A 20191-nucleotide genomic window follows, 5' to 3' on the forward strand; every position below is an offset into this window, starting at 1 on the left:
TGGTGATGAAGGAGACACCAGGCATGACCTGGAAGGCAGGTTGCCTGTAGCACTTAGTACAGGGCATGTGTTGGGGCCACGGTGTAGTTCTAGCTGTACTAGTACTAGGTATCCATTGGGATCTCTGGTGCATAAGTGTGACTGCTGTATTACATATTCCCAAGCTAATTAGCGAGTATCAAAACAAGTTTAAATAATGAAAATGTAAACTGCTATTTGGGATTTGTAGATCAGGGATTCAATTTATTTTAGCTTGGTAGTGTTCATTTCAGAGTACAGTATAGCATAAGTAAAATTTTAAAGGGAACATACAAGTATTTAGTAAAAACATTTACAATTCTAGTTGACTGCCTTTGGAATGTGAAAGGTATATATTGCCTATACTTAAGTTGTATACTGATTTATATAATTTAGTTTGCTTTGGGTATATTTTATTATGTTAGTTGCACTTCTTTTTTGAAAATCAAATTTTCAGATAATATTAGGCTGCACTTTGAAAAAGATATACCTAAAATCAAATACATTTAAATTAGGTCTATTTGTTCAGACTATAGTGTTACTTTTATTTCAGCTCATATTGTTTGTTCTATTTAAAATTATTTATCATGCATTCATTATACAGGATGCTAGGCATGCACACACAGTGAGACCAAAGGAAGATACTGTTAGGGGAGGAACACAGTGGTACATTGCTGATGCGCCTTTGATCATATAAAATTGTATTTATTGAAGTGAATTCCAGGAAATGGAAACAAAAGTAGTTGTTTTTGTTTTCTCTTTGTCTTATTTGTTTGTGTGTCTTTGGGAAGGTAAGGGAGAGGCACAGAAATGGAGAGACAAAAGGTGAACAAATGCAGCAGTGTTTTTCACTAGACACTATATTGAAAATTAACTGTACAACTTGTGGGTGGCAATGGGAGGGAAAAACTGGGAGAGAGTAAGAAAAGGAGTGACATTGTCCAAAACAAAATGTACTCATTACCTGACTTTTATGTAACTGTAATCCCTCTATATCACCTTCATAGTAACAAAAAATATTATCCTGCTGTATATATTCTGTATATTCATGATATTTTTCTCATGTAAAATATTCTCCATGTATAAATGACTGTTCAATCTCAAACATAAAAGCAGTTCTATTTTTACAGATTAAGGGGAATTTTTTTTTTTTTTTGCCAGTCCTGGGCCTTGAACTCAGGGCCTGAGCACTGTCCCTGGCTTCCTTTTTGCTCAAGGCTAGCACTCTGCCACTTGAGCCACAGCGCCACTTCTGGCCGTTTTCTGTATGTGTGGTGCTGGGGAATTGAACCCAGGGCTTCATGTATACGAGGCAAGCACTCTTGCCACTAGGCCATATCCCCAGCCCCAAGGGGAAATTTTTCTGTACATCAGTTTCTGTACTTAAAAGTACCATGAAGGGCTGGGAATGTGGCTTAGTGGTAGAGTGCTTGCCTACCATTCAGGAAGCCCTGGGTTGAGTTCCTCAGCACCACATATATAGAAAAGGCTAGAAGTGGTGGTGTGGCTCAAGTGGTAGAGTACTAGCCTTGAGCAAAAGGAAGCCAGGGACAGTGCTCAAGCCCTGATGAGTTCAAGCCCCAGAACTAGCAAAAAACAACAACAAAACAAAAAATACCATGAGAGCCATGTTTGTTTGTTTTTTTTAAATTTCCTTCAGTTTTTTTATACAGAATAGTTGAGCCAGATCAGGCACTCCGGTTTAGGACAGTAATACCTAAACTATACTTTGAGGTAAAGTGTCACCAAGTAGTCAGATCCCTTTTAGGTAACCAGTTATGTGATATAGTGTCATACCAGTAGAAGTGACTGCTAAACTAAAGATTGTTGAATCCTTCTTCACCGGATAGATAGATGGAATTGGTTGTCGCCAATTAACTAAGAAAGGCTCAATAAAAGATTCCTAGGTTATGAGAATATTCTATGAGAATTTGAAATAGAGGAAATAATGGTTGGTAAATATGAACAGTTAGTTTTTTGATTGAACTGAGAAATGTTTGTGTTTTACAGTCTCTTCTTGTGACAGTGAGGACTGCTCACGTGATTTTACGGTGAGTAGAAACTTAACAAAGAAATGTGATTGAGAGCAGCTTTATTCAGTTGATATTAAGATAGAACGAATAAATTATATAAAATAATGACTAAACTGTAGCATGTTTAAATTCAGGCATAGTGACAAGTTCAGCTGCTTTCCTCTTTTTCCTCCTCTGTACTGCAGCTATGTAATTCACCTTTGGGACCTCAACCATGAAGGGACCTGGGAAGGAAAGGGCACCTACGTCTATTACACGGATTTTGTTATGGAGCTCACTCTCTTGTCCCTGGATCTCATGCATCACATTCACATGTTGGTAAGTGCCCCAAGAAAGAGCTCCGACCGAGGACCAAGACGTTTCAAATCAGAACTATTCAAAAACAGATGCAGATGAACAACCTAATGTGTGGCCAGGCCTCCCTCCTGTTTTTGCTAGGGGGTGTTAAAGCAGTGTCTGGGTTCACTTCTGCTGGGTTCCAGCTCTGGAGGTGACTCAGTGAACTCTCCTAGGTCAGTAGTTCATTCTTTAGCGGGAAATTAAGGGGAGTACCTCTCCCTGTGGTTTCCTTGGCTTCTCATATTTAGCAGTTACTTTGTAGGTGGTAGATGGAATTCCTGCAGTGTTTGCTACTTCATAGATTCATAAATTTTCATCTTTGAAATTAGTCCTTATGTTTAATTCTACCTTCATTTAGAAATTTTAGTGTAAGCTTGGCAAGCACTCTACCACTAGGCCATATTCCCAGCCCCAAGAAATTTTAGTGTAAATTTGCTTCATTGGTTGAGGAGACAACATAGTGGATGAATACTTTTTTTTTTTTTACACTATAAGGCAGTTAAAGTAACATTTTTAAGTATTAAGTTACAGATAGCCAAGGCAATTCTGAGCAAAAAGAGCAATACTGGAGGTATCACGGTACCTGATTTTAAATTATACTGCAGAGCCATAGGAACAAAAACCAACATGGTACTGGCACAGAAACAGACATGTACCCTAGTAGAATAGGAGAGGACCTAGAAATAAATCCACACAATTATCTGATGCTCAGCAAAGGAGCCCAAAGCCTATTGTGGAGGAAAGGCAGCCTCTGTAACACGTGGTGCTAGAAGGCTGGACATCCACATGGGGATGACCGCAAGTGGACCCAGGGCTCTGTTCCTGAGCAAAGACCGGTTCAAAATGGATCAAAGGCATTGAGGTTTAAACACAGGAAAAAGCACTTTTAGATAGAGACATACATAGCCTAGTGCCAGTGGCTCATGACTGCAATCCTAGTTGTTGGGGAGACTGAGTTTGAGAGGATTGAGGTTCAAGACCAGCCTGGGCAGGAAAAGATCAGAAGAGACCCCTTCTCAAATGAAGAGAGAGCTGGGCAAGGTGGCATGTGCCTGATACTCTATTTGGGAGAAGCCAAACAGGCAGATTGCACCAGTGAGCACAGCCAGGAAGGAAGCGAGACCCTCCCTGTCTTTTTAAAGGCACTTAAATGGTTCTGATACTGTACTTTCCTGCGTCGTCTGGCTTTGACCAATGATCCTCAAATCTCAGTGTCCAGAGGCTGATAGTATAGGTATGAGCCACTGGTGCTCAGAATAACAGCATCATTTTAAAAAGTTACATAGTAGTTTCCTTAAGGTACTTTTTTTCACTCAATAAATATTATTTCCCAAAGTAATTGACATTCAGCAGTCATATATAGAAATATAGCATTAATACTTATTTATTTTGGTGCCAGTGCTGGAGCTTGTACTCAGGGCCTGGGCACTGTCCCTGAACTTTTGTGCTCAAGGCTAGCACGCTACCACTTTGAGTCACAGCACCAATTCTGGCTTTTTGGTAGTTAGTTGGAGATGAGAGTCTCAGGATTTTCTTGCCTAGGCTGGCTTTGAACTGTGATCCTCAGATCTCAGCCTCTTGAATAGCTAGGATTACAGGTATGAACTACTGGCACCCAGCAATAACATTTTTACCATAAACATAGCTTCTAACTATAAATTACACTATAGGAAATTATGTCTTCTTCTGGGCATCTTGCTCATTTCCATATTTGCTTTTATTTTTTTGTAGTCTAAAACTAGGACTTGAACTTGGTACATGACACTTGCACTCACTGGCTAGTGCTCTACCAACTGAACACTACCTCCAACCCCAGGTGTAGCCCAGGCTAATCTTTGAACTTGTGATCTTCCTGCCTCATCCTCCTTATTTATTGATTACTGGTGTGCACCATCATGGCCAGCTCTTTTTTTAATGTATATATAATTATATGGCTGGACATCATATGTGTGGGTGTATGTACATATATGCGTGTGTATGTGTGTGTGTGTGTGTGTGTGTGTGTGTGTATGGCTTGACATTTCTGACTATTTGCTCAGGAAAGTTGGTCTGTAATGGGCCACTCAGGTTGAAGTGCAAGTATGCATATACTCTCTGAAAAGTTGTTCATTCCACTTGTACCAAGCAGAGGCTTCTTATTGATGAAAAGATGACAGATATCACTAACCGTTTCACTTCATTTTTACTGTGGTGTTACCTGTTTTCCTTTCCAAGTTATTTGGCAACATCTGGTTATCCATGGCCAGCCTGGTCATCTTTATGCAGCTGCGTTACCTGTTCCATGAGGTGCAGCGTCGAATCCGTCGGCACAAGAATTATTTGCGTGTGGTGGGAAACATGGAAGCCAGGTAAGGAAGTTGCTTGGGTTTACTCATTTCACTCTTCAATAATGACAATCCCTTGCCTGTGTAGCCTGTTAACTGGGTGCTGACATGCAGAAGTCCCCACTCTGTTGCTCTGCAGTGTGTGGCAGTTTATGAATTCCCTAGCTCCTTCTCTCAAATAGTGAGAACCTCCTGGCACTGTGGGGAGGAATCCACGAGATATGAAGATCTCATCATGTCATTATTTTATTGTCATAGTGTGAATGGAAGCTTCTCTGGGCTTCTGCCCTCTCTTTCTTGAGACCTGTGTGTTTCTGTATGTGCTCACACTCACTGAAGAAGACACTCACTTGCCAACCTGAGTCTGAGGGTGCAAGATTATTGAACCTGCTTTCTATTTCTAGAGAGTAATGCGGGTCCCAGGATTAGAGGAGAAACATTCTTTGCCATTCTTAGTCATCTCTAACAGGAGCCAATATTATGACAGATTTTGTATATGAGTTCTCCCTTGCTCTTGAAGGGCTCTGAAGAAGAAACAAAAATTGGTTTTTGCTGATCAGGATTGCTTTGTAATTGGGCCATTGCAAAGGTGATGCACATTTGCATGAAACTGACAGGGATTCCTGCTGGGCCTGTTTGGTGTTTTACAGGTTTGCAGTTGCAACTCCAGAAGAGCTAGCTGTCAATAACGACGACTGTGCAATTTGCTGGGATTCCATGCAGGCTGCAAGGAAGCTGCCCTGTGGCCATCTTTTTCACAAGTAGGAGCTTTGGGAAGGGCTATGTGGGACTGGGGTTCAGTTTGGGCCATGTGGGTCTTTTTTTCTGGGCTTGAGCCTGAGCCCAACAGAGGAGCAGAAATATGACCTCAGACTGTTTGTGCTGGTCGGACTGGCTCCTAGCCTTTGCATATCTTTGTCTCTATTTCCACAGGATTGTGGGACCCCACACTTGCCATCTTAATTTTTGGATCTGTTAGTTGTCGTCATAGTTTTTACCTCTATTGAAGATGTGAAATGTAACATATATGTTGGAAATTTTAAGAAATAAAGGGTTCAGGGGGACAAATTGATTTCAAACAGACTGTTACCTAATTGAGGAGAGAACATGCATTTTTTTCACAAGCATCATAAAAACATACCACAGAGATATGGGCTGAGATGGGGTCAGGTCAGGGTCACGAATGAGTGGCAGAATGGTGTCTGTAGTAAGGATGGGAAGCTGGGCTCTCTTCTGAGTCTTCAGAATTGAGGCGGTCGGGGGGAGTTTAGGGAGATCTGTTGTTTAGACTAAATCATCCTGTGTGTAGAATTGATGGAGCAGAGATTATTTTTTGACCTTTTAAATGAGTTTTACATACTGAGAGATCCTTTGATCTTTGCACATCTTTAACCTTTCTTTCCCTGCTAAATATCCTAAGGTAGTTTTTGTTCTCTTTTCTAATATTAGAAGGGGTTTGGAGCTGGAGTCATCCACTTGACAAATGCACCCGACTTTTCCCCTCATTTTTTTCTTAGCATACATTAGTTATACCATAGGAGGGCGGTGTTCATTGTGACATTTTTAACCCAGGTAAAAAATGTATCCCTGTTAACATCACCCCTCCTTTATTCTCCCATTCAGCTCCCCCTCCTTAAAACAATTTAAACAGGATTCTTTTTTTCCTTTCCTTTCCTTTCCCTCCCTCCCTCCCTCCCTCCCTCCCTCCCTCCCTCCCTCCCTCCCTCCCTCCCTCCTTCCCTCCCTCCCTCACTCCCTCCCTCCATCCTTTCCTTCTTTCCTTGTCATTAGGCTTGAACTCAGGGCCTGGGTGCTGTCTGGAGCTTTTTGCTCAGGACTAATGCTCTACCACTTTGAGCTACAGCTCCACTTCTGGTTTTCTGGTAGTTAACTGAAGATAAGAATCTGTGGACTTTTTTGCCTGGGCTGGCTTTGAACCACCTCCTTAGATCTCAGCCTCCTGAGTAGCTCTAATACTTGAGCCATACCTGTAGCCTGGCTTGTTGCTGGTTAGAGATGGAGTCTCGGGGACTTTCCTGCCTGGGCTGGCTCTGAAATGCGATACTCTAGATCTCAGCCTCCTGAGTAGCTAGAATTACAGTCATTGTTCTAGCATACATTGAGATCAGCTATAGTGACCACATTCATATTCATCCTCGCTCTTCTTTAGCCCTTCCCTCTGCCTAATTCCTGCCCCTCAGCAGAACCTGTTTTACCTTCTTGTCTTCTTCCTTCCCTTTCCTCCTCCTTCCTTTCTTTCTTCTGTGTTAATTACAACAAGAGATTCACGGTGGTGTTTCAGATGTGCATTTGTTGTTTTTTTTTGGCCAGTCCTGGGGCTTGGACTCAGGGCCTGAGCACTGTCCCTGGCTTCTTTTTGCTCAAGGCTAGCACTCTGCCACTTGAGCCACAGTGCCACTTGTGGCCATTTTCTGTATATGTGGTACTGGGGAATTGAACCCAGGGCTTCATGAAGTATACGAGACAACCACTCTTGCCACTAGGCCATATTCCCAGCCCTCAGATGTGTATTTGATAGACATATGTGTTGGGTTCTGGGAACAAAATGGGAATGGACAGATATGATAGGGGTTGGCAGATAAGACTTGCAGCTTGACTAGGTCAGGGGCGCATTGAGAGTAACTGGATCTGCAGTGCTGGGACTGTAGGTGGAGGGAAGTGGAGAGAATTGAGAGGGCTAAAGGACACACCTTGTTCTCCCTCTGATGTATGTACACTTATCTGGTGATGCTGTTGTTGACATTAGGGAGACCAGAAAATTTGCACAAACCTTTCAGTTAGTTCCAAAGGAGGTTGGAAGCTAGTTATGAAGATTAAGAGTATTTTTTAGCCCAGGAAAAATTTTTTACCCATAATTAGCTTAATTTTAGTTTAAAAATTATGTGTTTATTTACTTATTTATTTTTAAACTAGGTTTGACTGTGCTTCTCAGGCGGTCTGGGATCAAGGGATCTTGTCTCAGCCTCTGAATATCGGGACTATAGGTGCATACCATGCACCCTGCAAGGGCTTTATTTTTGACTGACAAAATTCAGATAATATATAGTTAACCATTTTAAAGTGCATAGTTCAGTGGAATTTGGCATATAACAATATTGTGCAACTATACTTGTTTCTGGTTTCAAAACTTTTCAACACTCCAGAATAGCACCTCATGCTCTTAGTAATCCCTCCCTGTGTCGTCTGTGCCCCCCTCCCCCCAAGTAGCCTTCTATCTATGGATTTGCCTATGGATAATTCACATAAAAGGAGTCACACAATATATGACCTTTTGTAACTGACTTCTTTCACAAAGCATATTTTTGAGGTTACCAAGTTGTAACAGGTAGCTATACTTCATTCCTTCTTATGGCTAAATTTGGATAATTTTATAATAGCACTGGCTATTTGTGGACTTTTGGTATTTCTACATCTTTTGGCCATTTGGTGAACTATGCTGCTCTGAAATTTGGGAACAAGCGTCTGAGCACCTGCTTTTAATCGTTACCTGGAAGTAGAGTTCCTGGACCACACCATCTCTGTGTGCTGAGCTTCTTCACCTCCTCTCAGTGCTTGGCCAGTGCTCTTCCACTGAACTTCAAGCGCAGCCCCATGTCTCCCTTCTTGAGGAGCTGCCGAGCTGTTTACTGCAGCAGCGACACCTGTCTTTGCATCATCCACATGGAAGGGCTCTGGGTCTTCACATGCTTACTAATACTTTATTTTTCTTACTGTTGCAGTTGTAATGGTATGAGTGGGATCTCTTTTGATCCTTTTTATTATTGTGATGTTTTTTCCCCAGTGGTCATTTTGAAATGTAATTTTTTTGTAAGATATGCATAATATAATCTTACCGTTTTTACCGTTTTTAAGTGTTATAATCCTTGCTGTTAAATGCACTTACATTGTTGGGCAGAACTTCATCACCACCTACCTCTGGAACTTTATCTTTCCAAACTGATTCTCTGTACCCTTTAGACAGTGAGTCCCTATCCTCCACTCCTCCAGCCCTTACCAGTCCTTCTGGCTGTCTCTTATCAAGTTGATTTTATTCTTTTATTCTGTAGGTATAAAATTAGGTTGTTGATTTGAGACCTTCTTTTGAAGCTTTTTTTTTTCTTCAATGAATTGGCCTCTGAGCTTTCTTTCTTCTCAGTTTTAGAATGTTATATTTTTGTTTTAATTTGCTCCACTTTATAGTTTTAATAGTCAAGTAGGAGAGGATGATGTGATAAGCTTATTTTGTAATAAAGGTTTTTAATAAGTAAAATAGAATGAAATAAATTTGTAGTAAAGAAAGATGCCAAGTTGCTAGCAGGTAATAGTGAATAGCTACTAATTTGTTGCTCTAGAAAGTATTTTTTTACAAGATTTCAGAGTTCAGTGAATATTTAATACATTGAACATCATACATAGAAAGAGGAAAAGCACTTCCTCATTCGAGTGTCGTTATCGTTATGAAGGAACGATCTCTCTGATCTGAAGATCGTCATGTGGTTGAGGTTCTCCTTTGTCACTGTGCACAGAAATCTGTAATCACAGTTTTGTTTGGTTTCGGCAGTACTGGCCTCATACTCTACCACTTGAGCCACTCTGCCAGTGCCTTAGTTACCAACATTAAGAAAAAGCCACACACCATTTTTATTTAGTTTTCTTTAGTTCTTAGGAGAAAATAGCAAATTTCCATATGATTCTCTAAGGAGGGGACCTTAGAAATCACTTCATGTAACCTGCTTGTTCCTCACTGGGACTGGTCCAGAGAGGTCGAAGGATTTGCCAGTTAGTTAGTGGCTGAGTCAGGGCTAGATCTTGACACTTTGGACTTCGCATTCTAGCACCCTTCCCCCTTATTGGATACTGCAAATATTGTTGAGCATCTAGGACAGCTAGGGCATCTGTCCTCTTGAAAAGGACTGCATGGACGTGGGGGTGGAGCAAATAGAGTGGTGGATGTAGGGAGATGGTTCTAGAGAGCGAGGCTATCACACTTGATGGTGCGTGGTCTCCTCTCAGAGAAGTCTCTGAAAACCAGGCAGAGGTTATGACCACACTGGTGAGTAGCTAAAGCAATGAAAGAGAAGATTACTGATAGAGGACTGCAGTGTAGGAGAGGCCAGGGATGTTGGGTGATTCAGCCACATGGATTTTGAAATGGCAAGATAGAGTTGGAAAGGATAGCAGTTAGCCATGTGGTAGCTTTTTCAATGGGTGTATGATAGTGTTCACAGCGGGTTGTGCTGCGTGTGTTAGGGTGATGTAGGGGGAAGAGGTCATAGCCCCACGGTTTCTCAACAGTTCAATCATGTCGGAACACACTGCATACATTAGAGCGCTTTTGGTAAACCCCTCCCACATTGTGCTAAGCAGCAATAGAGGATACTCACACAGTGCACTTTGGACTTTTTCTTGATAGCTCCTGCCTTCGATCCTGGCTAGAACAAGACACCTCCTGTCCGACATGCAGAATGTCTCTTAATATTGCTGACAACAACCGTGCCAGGGAAGACCACCAAGGAGAGAACCTGGATGAGAATTTGGTTCCTGTGGCAGCTGCGGAAGGCAGACCTCGCTTAAACCAGCACAATCACTTCTTCCACTTCGACGGTGAGGGATTTCACCTTACAGTACCACACCCACAGCCTTTTCTCATATGAGACATTGCCATTTTGATTATAAATTGCCTATACAGATAAGCTTAATATTGTATTTCAATTATTTATTTATTATTTTTATTTATTTGTTTCTTTCTTGAGCTGGTTCTAAGTCTTGAACTCAGGACACGGTCCCTGAACTTTTTTACTCAAGGCTAGTGCTCTACCACTTGAGCCACATCTCTGCTTTTCACAAGTATGAGCCATTGACACCCAGCTGTTTATTATTTTTGAGACCAGGTCTCAACTAGACAGCCAGGGCTAGCCTTGAACTCACAATCCTCCTGCCTCTCCCTCCTGAGGGCTGGGATGACATGTGTGTGCTATCACTCTCAGTTTATATTTCAGTTGAATTGAAATTGTTCATGTTGGATGGATAGACCAACCTGAAAGGTTGTTCCTTGCTGGGAGCTTCATTCAATTCTGTGCCAGCATGGATCAATTTCATAGTAACCCTTGGCTGTGAACTGATTACAGTGGTGTATCATTTAAGCAATAGTGAAGGGTCATGAAGTAGCTTTGCGGGAGCTCCATGAGCAGAACAGAGCTGGAGCCCTGCTGCTTGGTCTGTAAGATGGGAATGTACCTCCGCCTGGCAGTGCTGAAGAGGTGTGACCACAGGTCCACTGCTCAGGCCATGGACTCCATCCCAGGGGCTGGCCATCTTTCCCTGACTCATATACACCAGATTGCTGCTGCGTTTCATTGATTCCCATACCACGACATTGTGTGAACTCCTCTTCCTAACTTGCTGGAAAGTAGGCCCTGCGTTTTGCTATGCCAGCACTGTTCAGATCTCTGACTTGAGTTTCCCAGGGTGGAGTGCTTGGAGTGATGGTGTGGCTGTGGAGTGTAGAAAGGGCCTGGGAGCAGAGGCACACCACTGAGAGGAGCAGATTAGATGAGGGCCTTGGCTATCTGGGCCTAGTGCTGGATAGGCTTAAAGGCCTGGTGTGCTGGCTGTTAAAAATGAAGCCCTGGGGCTAGGAATGTGGCTTAGCAGTAGAGTGCTTGCCTAGCATGCATGAAGCCCCGGGTTCGATTCCTCAGCACCACGTAAACAGAAAAAGCCAGACACAGTGGTGCTGTTGCTCAAAAGGTAGAGTGCTAGCCTTGAGCATAAAGAAGCCAGGGACAGTGCTCAAGCCCTGAGTTCAAGTCCCACAACTGGCAAAAAAAAAAAATTTAAGCCCTCTATGAAGTCCAACTTCTGAAGTAGACTAACAGATTTTGGAGATGGATCCTGGCTATGTAAGCCATTACTTATGAATTATCCCTACCGAAAATGTAGGAAAATAGATCAAAGCCTTAGTATGTACATGAAATGAGCTTGTATTTTTAAATGAGTACATTTTATTTGGCAGTAATTTTTTGTATTCCTTCTGCCTCAGTGAGTCTTTGTAAAGGAATGAAACCACACCCCTAGGTGTGCAGCTCAGTGCGGAGTTGTTCTGCAGGCTGTACATGGTGGCTTTGTATCTCAGGCCACACTTTCCTCATGGAAATAACAGAAATAGCAGCCTCATGATGTCATTACTACATAATCCTGTGTTGTAAGAATTCTTTGAAAAGAATTTGGAATCAAAACCCATGGTCAAATCTTTTAGTCAGCCTGTTACGGAGGAAATACTTCATGAAAGCAGTGGTGAAAACTACGCCTCCAGAGGGCCCTGGGCCATGAAACCTTCCTTAGGTTCTGGGCTTAGAGTGGATTGAGGGTTGAATGGATTAATGGCCACCAGGAAGTAGGAGAGGCAGGTGGTGAATGGTCTAGAACCTAGCGTGGCTGGCTTCACATCCTGGCTACCATCATTAAATATGATCTTGTTGGCATTACCTAACTTGTAAGTGCCTTGGGGACCAAAGACCATGGCAAGCTGAGGACTGCGGTCATATCTCTGAAAACGAATACAATTAGAGGAATGGGAAATAACTTGTGGGTTTTAATGAGAACTAAATTAACTATTGTGTGTGAAACACTTGACACAAAAGGTTGGATATCCCTGAGTGAATTTCAGGTGGTGTTATAAAGATGGAAGAGAAACTGACTAGATAACCTGGGGTGAGAGGCAGGGGCCCCAGGCTTTAACACTTGTGCTTGCTCAACTCTCTTTTGTTTTAGGGTCCCGGATTGCAAGCTGGCTGCCGAGTTTTTCAGTGGAAGTGATGCATACTACAAACATTCTTGGCATTACACAGGCAAGCAACTCCCAGCTTAATGCCATGGTAAGGACTGCCAGCCACCTTAACAAGAGAACTACTTAGTGATTAGCAAGGAAGGAAAGCTCTGAAACATGAGCAGTTATATGACCTTGTCAGTCTTATTCTCAGGGGATTTTAAAAATATTCCACAGGATCTCTTAAATTCATGTTTAATTAAATTATTTATCTTGTGGTATAGAGGATTGAATCCAGGGCCTTGTTCATGCAGAACCACACCCCCAGGTTCGCGTGTTTTTAAATTGAAAACTAGTTGGGAAGTTGCCTTTTGTTTTACTTCCGTAATAGGTAATCTAATCTTTAATGAATGTGATTGTGATCTAGGCCTACATTGAGACAACTTGATTTTGGCCAAGGTTTCTCTGTAGAATTGTTGACAAGAATGAATGATGGTCTTTTTTCTTTCTTTTTTTTTTGCCAGTCCTGGGGCTTGAACTCAGGGCCTGGGCACTGTCCCTGAGCTTTTGCTGAAGGCTAGCACTCTACCACTTGAGCCACAGCACCACTTCCGGCCTTTTCTGTTTATGTGGTATTGAGGAATCGAACCCAGGGCTTCATGCATGCTAGGCAAGCACTCTACCACTAAGCCACATTCCCAGCCCTTGTCTTAATTTTTTACTGAACACATTTGTACTGCAAGCCTGTTTTGTTTGAAGCAGAGCTGGGGATGGAGCCCAGGGCCGGTCACATGCTAGGCAGCATTCCTCCGAGGAGGAGCACTTCCAGTCCCACACAGCTTTCTCCCCTCGGGTCTCTCCTCCTCCCAGCTGTCCTCTATGTGATGGTGGGCATTAGGGTCAGACTTCTTTCACTTAACACAATGCACTTACACAGTGCATTTGGATTTCACCTACAACGTGTACATCAGAACCCTCAACTTGAAACAAACTCTTTAAAACCAGAAGACTGTACCTGAGCCCGTCAGGGCCCCTACTGCTCTTTGTTTGAATGGTATTGCTGTCTCAGCTGTGTGTTTGGTACCCTGGAAAAACAGACTGCAGTGTGATGTGCAGCAGGGAAGAGGCCTGATCTTTGAAGGCGTGACCTCAGACTCAGGGCCTAGTCCTGCCCCGACGCTGACCCTGTGCGCCTGTCGGGAGCGGCCTGGGCTGAGGTGTGTGTGCTTCCCTCCAGGCTCATCAGATTCAGGAGATGTTCCCCCAGGTTCCATACCACCTCGTGCTGCAGGACCTCCAGCTTACACGCTCTGTCGAGATAACCACCGATAACATCTTAGAAGGACGGATTCAAGTACCTTTCCCCACACAGGTAAAACCAGGGCCCACAGTGTGACAAACAGACTGTTTCACAATGGTTGAATCCTACTGATTTACTTTTTTGGTTACTTAATAACTGAATATAATTTATGTATGATACAATAGAGGGTTTCTGGAAATACCTTCACTTTGCCCAAATAATGAATGAGTACAGACCCAGGTACAGACCCAGGTACATACCTCAAAGCAGCCTGCCCTTGCCAGTCCAGTAGGTGATGCATTGGCTTGGCCAGGTAGGGATTAACAACTTTTTTCATGTACAGGGCAGGTCATGACTGTTTTAGGCCCTGGGGCTATATAACCTGTGGCAGCCAAAGCAGCCATGGATAAATAAAGTAAGTACACAGATGAGCAAGACTGTAGTGAAAGGATTTCATCAAGCTAGGGGGGAAGGTGAGCGTGGCCCCAGGTCTGTGGTGTGTGGACCTCCGGACTGGGAGGTGTTGGCACCCTTCCCTCCCTAGCAGGTGTTGAACCCCTGTATTTCTCTGGACATTGTACTTTCTATTATAAAAAGGCTCAATCTCCTGGCTACAAGAAATGTTCACATAGACAAACTTTCTGACAAGACCCAGGCCTTTATATGTGACCAGGAAATAATGTGTGAAAAAGTATTCATTTTCAGTATGCACAAATATTTACAAATCTACCAGTCAACTTTCTAAGGTTGAGCCCGTTTGGAGAGGCTGGGCCTGTAGCCTTTGGTGCCAGATGGGCTGAGGTGTTAGCTATGGGTCCCCCGGTGTCACTGTTGGACCTGGCTGCCATCTGCCTCTAGAGCTGGCAAACTTACTTCCTGCAGCCAGGGAGAGGCCGCAGGGGGTCCCCCGATACTGGACCGCAGGTCTTCTCAGGCTGAAGTGAGAATACCACATGTGCTGCTTTGCAGGGTGTTAGGAAGGCTAACGTGCTGGTGGTCTTGCCCATGTTGTCTGCTGCACCCAGTGTTGGTTGCCTGCTGTTGTCAGTTTTGCCATACACTTCCTATTCTTTTTGTTGTTGGTTGTGGAGCTTGGATAAAGGGCTTTGGTGCTGTCCCTGAATTCTTTTGCTCAAGGCTAGTGCTTTACCACTTTGAGCCATGGCGCCACTTCTGGTTTTCTTTTGGTTAATTGGAGATAAAAATCTCTTGGCCTTTCCTTGCCTGGGCTAGGTTTGAGCTTCCATCCTTAGATCTTAGCCTCCTGAGTAGCTAAGATTATAGGTGTGAGCCACTGGTGCCTGGCTACCTTCCTATTCTTGAAAGAAGAACTGAAGGTGGAGCCAGTTGCTGAGTCTCAAACCTGAAGCTCTAGCTTAGGCCTCAGGCTTCTTTGTCTTGCTTTTAATCTTTCCATGATTTTCGTTTTTCTGGTGCTGTAAGTTGCAGGCTGTATTGGGCCATAGCGCCCTGTGTGCCAAGGTCAGGTTTTTCCTCTGTGTGTTTCTTCCTTTGGCGTGACCTTGCTGTTCCTCTTTCAGCGGTCAGATAGCATTAGACCTGCACTGAACAGCGCGGTGGAAAGGCCCAGCTCCGAGCAGGAAGAGGGAGAAGCCTCTGCACAGGTAGGGGTTGCACAGTAAGAGTGGATGGTGGAAGGGCTGTGTGGTCCCAGCAATGCTGACCATGTGAGCAGGCAAGAATAGGAAAAAGATCATGTGCTCTGTCTGTTGAGCTTGACCAGTGGCACGTCTGTTTCCATCCTCATCTTTCTCCTGCTCTAGGCACTGCTGGGGGGGCCAGCCTAGTTACCTGGAGTCTAAGGGAGAATGCACAAAGGGCACAAGGAAGCTGCCCTGGGCACTCAGGGGCTGGACCCAGACACACTGGGATGGGGTGGACGGGGTGCTCCCATGGGAGCTGAGGTCACTAAGTCAGCATACCTCATTCATCTGCCTTAGGGCTTCCCATGTGTATTTTGCAGAAACCAAACCTCCTGATGAGATGGGAAAGTAGATATCACTTTTGGAGAAGCAGCCGTTGTACCTTGTAGCCACAAAGTGGCTGCCTCCCCTCCCTTGAGCCCCATTCCTGGGCTCTGGCCCTCAGCTACAGTGCCATATGCTTCACTGATTGCCGGACTTCCACCATGCTTTTTTTTTTTTTGGCCAGTCCTGGGGCTAGAACTCAGGGCCTGGGCGCTGTCCATGGCTTCTTTTGCTCAAGGCTAACACTGTACCACTTGAGCCACAGTGCCGCTTCCGGCTTTATTGGTTTATGTGGTGCTTAGGAATTGTGCCCACGGGGGTCTGTGTCGGGGAACACAAGTACCACAGATGGCTGGGTATCTGTTTAGGGATTTGGGCATCCCTGGGGCATCATTGTGGCTTTTGGAGTTTCAGCCAAGAACATGTCTCATTTTAACACAGGACGCGCAGTCTATTATGTCTGCCTTAAAAAAAAGAAGATATTTTTGCACTTGCCCTTTTGGCCTGTGTGCCTCTGTTTTCAAAGTGAGGGTATAAAATTGGTGCAGTAGGGGGCTGGGAATGTGGCTTAGTGGTTGCCTTCATGCTTCATGCTTGCCTTGAATGCATGGAGCCCTGGGTTCGATTCCTCAGCACTACATAAACAGAAAAAGCAGGAAGTGGTGCTGTGGCTCAAGAGGTAGAGTGCTAGCCTTGAGCAAAAAGAAGCCAGGGACAGCAACCAGTCCCTGAGTCCCAGGACTGGCAAAAATAAAAATAAAATTGATGCTTAGATGTGTTTAAAATCTTGAATAATTAGAATTGAACAGAAAACTCCCAGATGCAAACTAACAGCTCACTTTGTTGTCTTGGTGCTGGAGTATAGCTTGATGTGCTTGGGGCTCTGTACTGGCCGTCGTTTAACTGCACCAATACTGAGCGTAGTGGTCTTAGGGACGCACAAGCCGCGCTCCAGGCCTGCCTCCTTCAGCCAGGCGTTCACTGGACAGAGGCTCGAGGCTCCTGGCTTTGGCTTTCTGGCTGGCAGCCAGCCTTGTGGTCCAGAAGGGGCATGCAGAAGGGAGTGTGTGTAGGTGTGAATGCACACTCATAACTGTGACACCACCTCTCCCCCCCCCCCCCCGCCCAGACCGAGCGCGTGCCCCTGGACCTCAGCCCCCGTCTGGAGGAGACCCTGGACTTCAGTGAGGCGGACGTGGAGCCCAGTGAGATGGAGGACTTTGAGGCTCGGGGCAGCCGCTTCTCCAAGTCTGCTGACGAGAGGCAGCGCATGCTGGTCCAGCGCAAGGACGACCTGCTGCAGCAGGCGCGGAAGTGAGTCCACTCGCCTGCCCTCGGGCCTGAGTTCCTGCTCAGAAGCCAGGGCTGATGGCTGCTGTTACATTTGTCACATTAGGCCCACATCTTAAACAGATGACAACATTGAAAAAACAAAAACACAACAATGACTTGAAACCTGTCTTGAAATGGCAGAGGATCTGGCTGTGGACACAGCGGGAAACGTCTGGGCTGGTGCTGTGGCTTGTCCCCACCGCAGCAGCCTGTGAATTCCCCATTCTCGGCTCAGAGCTGAGCCTCATCATGCCCACTTGACGGCTTAGCTAAGCATCTGAGGCCTAGAAAGGCGCCCCCTAGCCTGGGTCTGGCTTTCAAGTCCTCCCCTTTGGCCCTGCCCTTGTGGCCAGCAGCGTGAGCCCACAGTGCCCACCCGGGTGCCACAGCCCGTGCAGCCCCAGCTGGAGCGCGGAGCCTTCCTCAGGGCGGTTTCAATTCTGGGGGCAGAGCCAGGTCCTGCTCATCCCAGGAGGCGTGGGTTGTGACAGAGCTGCAGCGGAGGAGCCCGGGCTGTGACGGAGATGGCGCGGGAGGGGGCCCCGTAGCTGCTGTGGGCCTCTCCAGGGGCACACAGGCGTGTCCGCCCGGGTAGCGCCCTTTACTTGCGTTTGCTCTTTCTCTTGCCTCTTGTGGTGCTGGGATGAGGCCGGGGCCTCCGGCTTGCCTGGCGAGCTCTCCACCCTCGCCCTCAGGACCGCCATGGTTCCCGTGGCCGGTCCTGAGTGAGAGCTTGCTAGGGTGCTGGAAAGGACAAGTGACGATGCGGCCGCGCCCGGCAGCTTCCCACCTCTCCCTGGCTCTTGTTTTCTGCAGGCGATTCTTGAACAAGAGCTCTGAAGACGAGTCTGCCTCCGAGAGCCTCCTGCCCTCCGAGGGCGCGTCCTCCGACCCCGTGACCCTGCGCCGGAGGATGCTGGCCGCCGCAGCCGAGCGGAGACTGCAGAAGCAGCAGACCTCCTAGCGGCCCCTCCGCGGCGCCTGCGCCCGAGCCCAGGCCACATGGGAAGAGGCCGGCGGCAGAGCCCAGCGTCCACGGGGCCCGGGCAAAGCGTGAGGCCTTCATAGTGTTTGGACAGCTGACAGTTGAATCCTTCTTTACAGCCCTTTCTATGTGACGTTGCTCTTCCCCCAGGAACCCTGCGCTTTGTAACTCCAGGCAGGACCTCTGCTGGCCTTGACTGGACTTGCGGGGGGCACAGGGGTGGGGGTGACCCCTGCCCAGAGCAGCACCTTCCACCGCTGCTCTGTTGCAACTCACAGCTGAGCCGGTGCCTTGGCATCACAGGGAGTAACCCCAGGAATGCTCGCCTTGTGAGCAAGCATTGGAATGTTCCAGAAGCCAGAGCCGCAAGTTCCTGAACCTCAGACTCAGCAGGGCATCTTCTAGAAAGAATTGCTGGTTTGCTACCTGGAGCAGAAGGAGCGGGGGCTTCAGAGTGCAAGATCCCTTTCCATCCCACGACACTGGACTAACCGAGCCCCACTGCAGCTGGGTTTGCTTCAGCTCAGGCCGGTGCTGCGGCATTTCCCACCCCCCCCCACGTCGGGGTCCCCCCCCCCACCTTGCTTTCCTCCCACCCCTGTGAATATGAGAAGAGGTTAAGCAGCAAACTTTGGTTGTGGTTTGAATTCCTTGGTGAACGCCAAAGCCTGTGGGGTTGGTCCTTGGAGGAGGTGTGCGCCCTGCGAGAGGGCGCAGCACGTGTTAGAGGGCACTGTTGGGGAAACGAGGTTCCTTGCTCCTCCCTGGAGCTTTTCCTGCGGGCTTCATTAGATGTAGAAAGGCAAGGCGTGGAACCACTGGCCATGAACAGAATAGATCCCAATCAGCAGTTCTTCCCAGTTAACTCCAAGGATTTGAACCGCAGAGGTCACACAGTTCTGTCCCACTGTTTTTTTAATGTTTGAAAGCATAGTTTTATGGTAGTCCTTTCGGGAAGAATCCAGTATTACCTAAAATGATTGGCAAAGTTAAATGTATTTTACATAACAGGAAGCTTTTAGGATGTTGACAATTGAGATAAAGGATGATAGGTAAATATGTAGGCAGAGATAATTTATTTCAATAAATCTTTCAAAAGCCTTACCTTGAAATGCCACTAGTAAGTTTCTGTGAATTTTTTTTCAAAATTGGTTTTGCTTCACCGAGAGTGTAGCTTTTGTTTTTATTGTAAGACAACAATAATAAAAAAAAAACTCTTGGAGTGTGTTGTGTGGGGCTGGAAGCAGAGGCAGTGTCTTTCAGAGATGTTGACATTGAATTTCAGCTTATGCCTGCCATTTGGGTTTGGTAGTTTTTCAACCTTCTGAGGTAGGGAATCTGTGTCTTCTTGTTTCATGTGAAGGCTGTGCCTCTGTCTGCCGTGGGCTTCCAGGTGAGTGTGTGTGTGGGGGGGGGGGGATGCTTAGCTCACTCTCTTGCGTTACATCGTACTTTGCATTAGCATTGGCATTCATTGTGTGTGTTCTTCCATGTCAGATGTGTCAAGAGAGAAAACTGTAGATTAAATATAGGAGTCTTCAAGCCTTAGAAAACATTGGTTTCATTGGTGGACAAGGCATATGTTTCTCACTTTAAATGACTTAAAATGTCCCAGGAGAGTTTCCAGGGTTGGCCCTTGAGGTTTCCACCTGTGTAGCTAAGGATTCTGGGTAGCACGTGCACAACCAGTACCGGGGCCTTGGACTCAAATAGCTTTTCTTTTCCTTTTCCCATTGCTTCTTGGGGGGAGTGCTAAGGGCAGTGGCATGGAGAACCTCTCCATCCTTCAGTGACCCAGCTGGCTGCAGGGCCCCGCAGCCTTGCCTGGTGCTCAGCCCCGCAACAGTGGGCTTCTGGAAGCAGACAGAACACAAGGCTGGGTGGGCTCTGTTGACCTTGTTCTTCAGCCCCCTTTCTGCACCAAAGAAATGTTTATGGAGCTGTTTTTACTGCTGCTGTTCTGAATGGGGTGCTCAGGTGGTCCCCTGGGCCTGACTTTCCACTGGCCTTGTGACTGGAAGAGGAGGTGCAAACCAGGGGGCTGCTGCTAGCAAGACTCGTGGCCTTGCAGCGGGCGAGCTGCGTCACGGAATCCCTCCTCCTC

The 20191-nt window shown here is 45.9% G+C and overlaps 1 protein-coding gene across 1 annotated transcript in view; it reads left to right on the forward strand.

Annotated features, from left to right (window-relative positions):
- Positions 1-19204, forward strand: part of Amfr (autocrine motility factor receptor) — a 31750-nt gene extending 12546 nt beyond the window's left edge. The window contains exons 5-14 of the mRNA XM_048355557.1: positions 2029-2069; positions 2237-2369; positions 4605-4738; positions 5365-5475; positions 10128-10318; positions 12488-12591; positions 13720-13854; positions 15324-15407; positions 16900-17084; positions 17919-19204. Coding sequence (XP_048211514.1) covers positions 2029-2069; positions 2237-2369; positions 4605-4738; positions 5365-5475; positions 10128-10318; positions 12488-12591; positions 13720-13854; positions 15324-15407; positions 16900-17084; positions 17919-18066 — 1266 coding nt within the window. The 3' untranslated portion in view covers positions 18067-19204. The remainder of the gene's footprint in view (positions 1-2028; positions 2070-2236; positions 2370-4604; positions 4739-5364; positions 5476-10127; positions 10319-12487; positions 12592-13719; positions 13855-15323; positions 15408-16899; positions 17085-17918) is intronic.
- Positions 19205-20191: the final 987 nt, after the last annotated feature.

The sequence above is a fragment of the Perognathus longimembris genome, chromosome 10 (genome assembly GCF_023159225.1).
Source record: "Perognathus longimembris pacificus isolate PPM17 chromosome 10, ASM2315922v1, whole genome shotgun sequence".
NCBI lineage: Eukaryota > Metazoa > Chordata > Mammalia > Rodentia > Heteromyidae > Perognathus > Perognathus longimembris.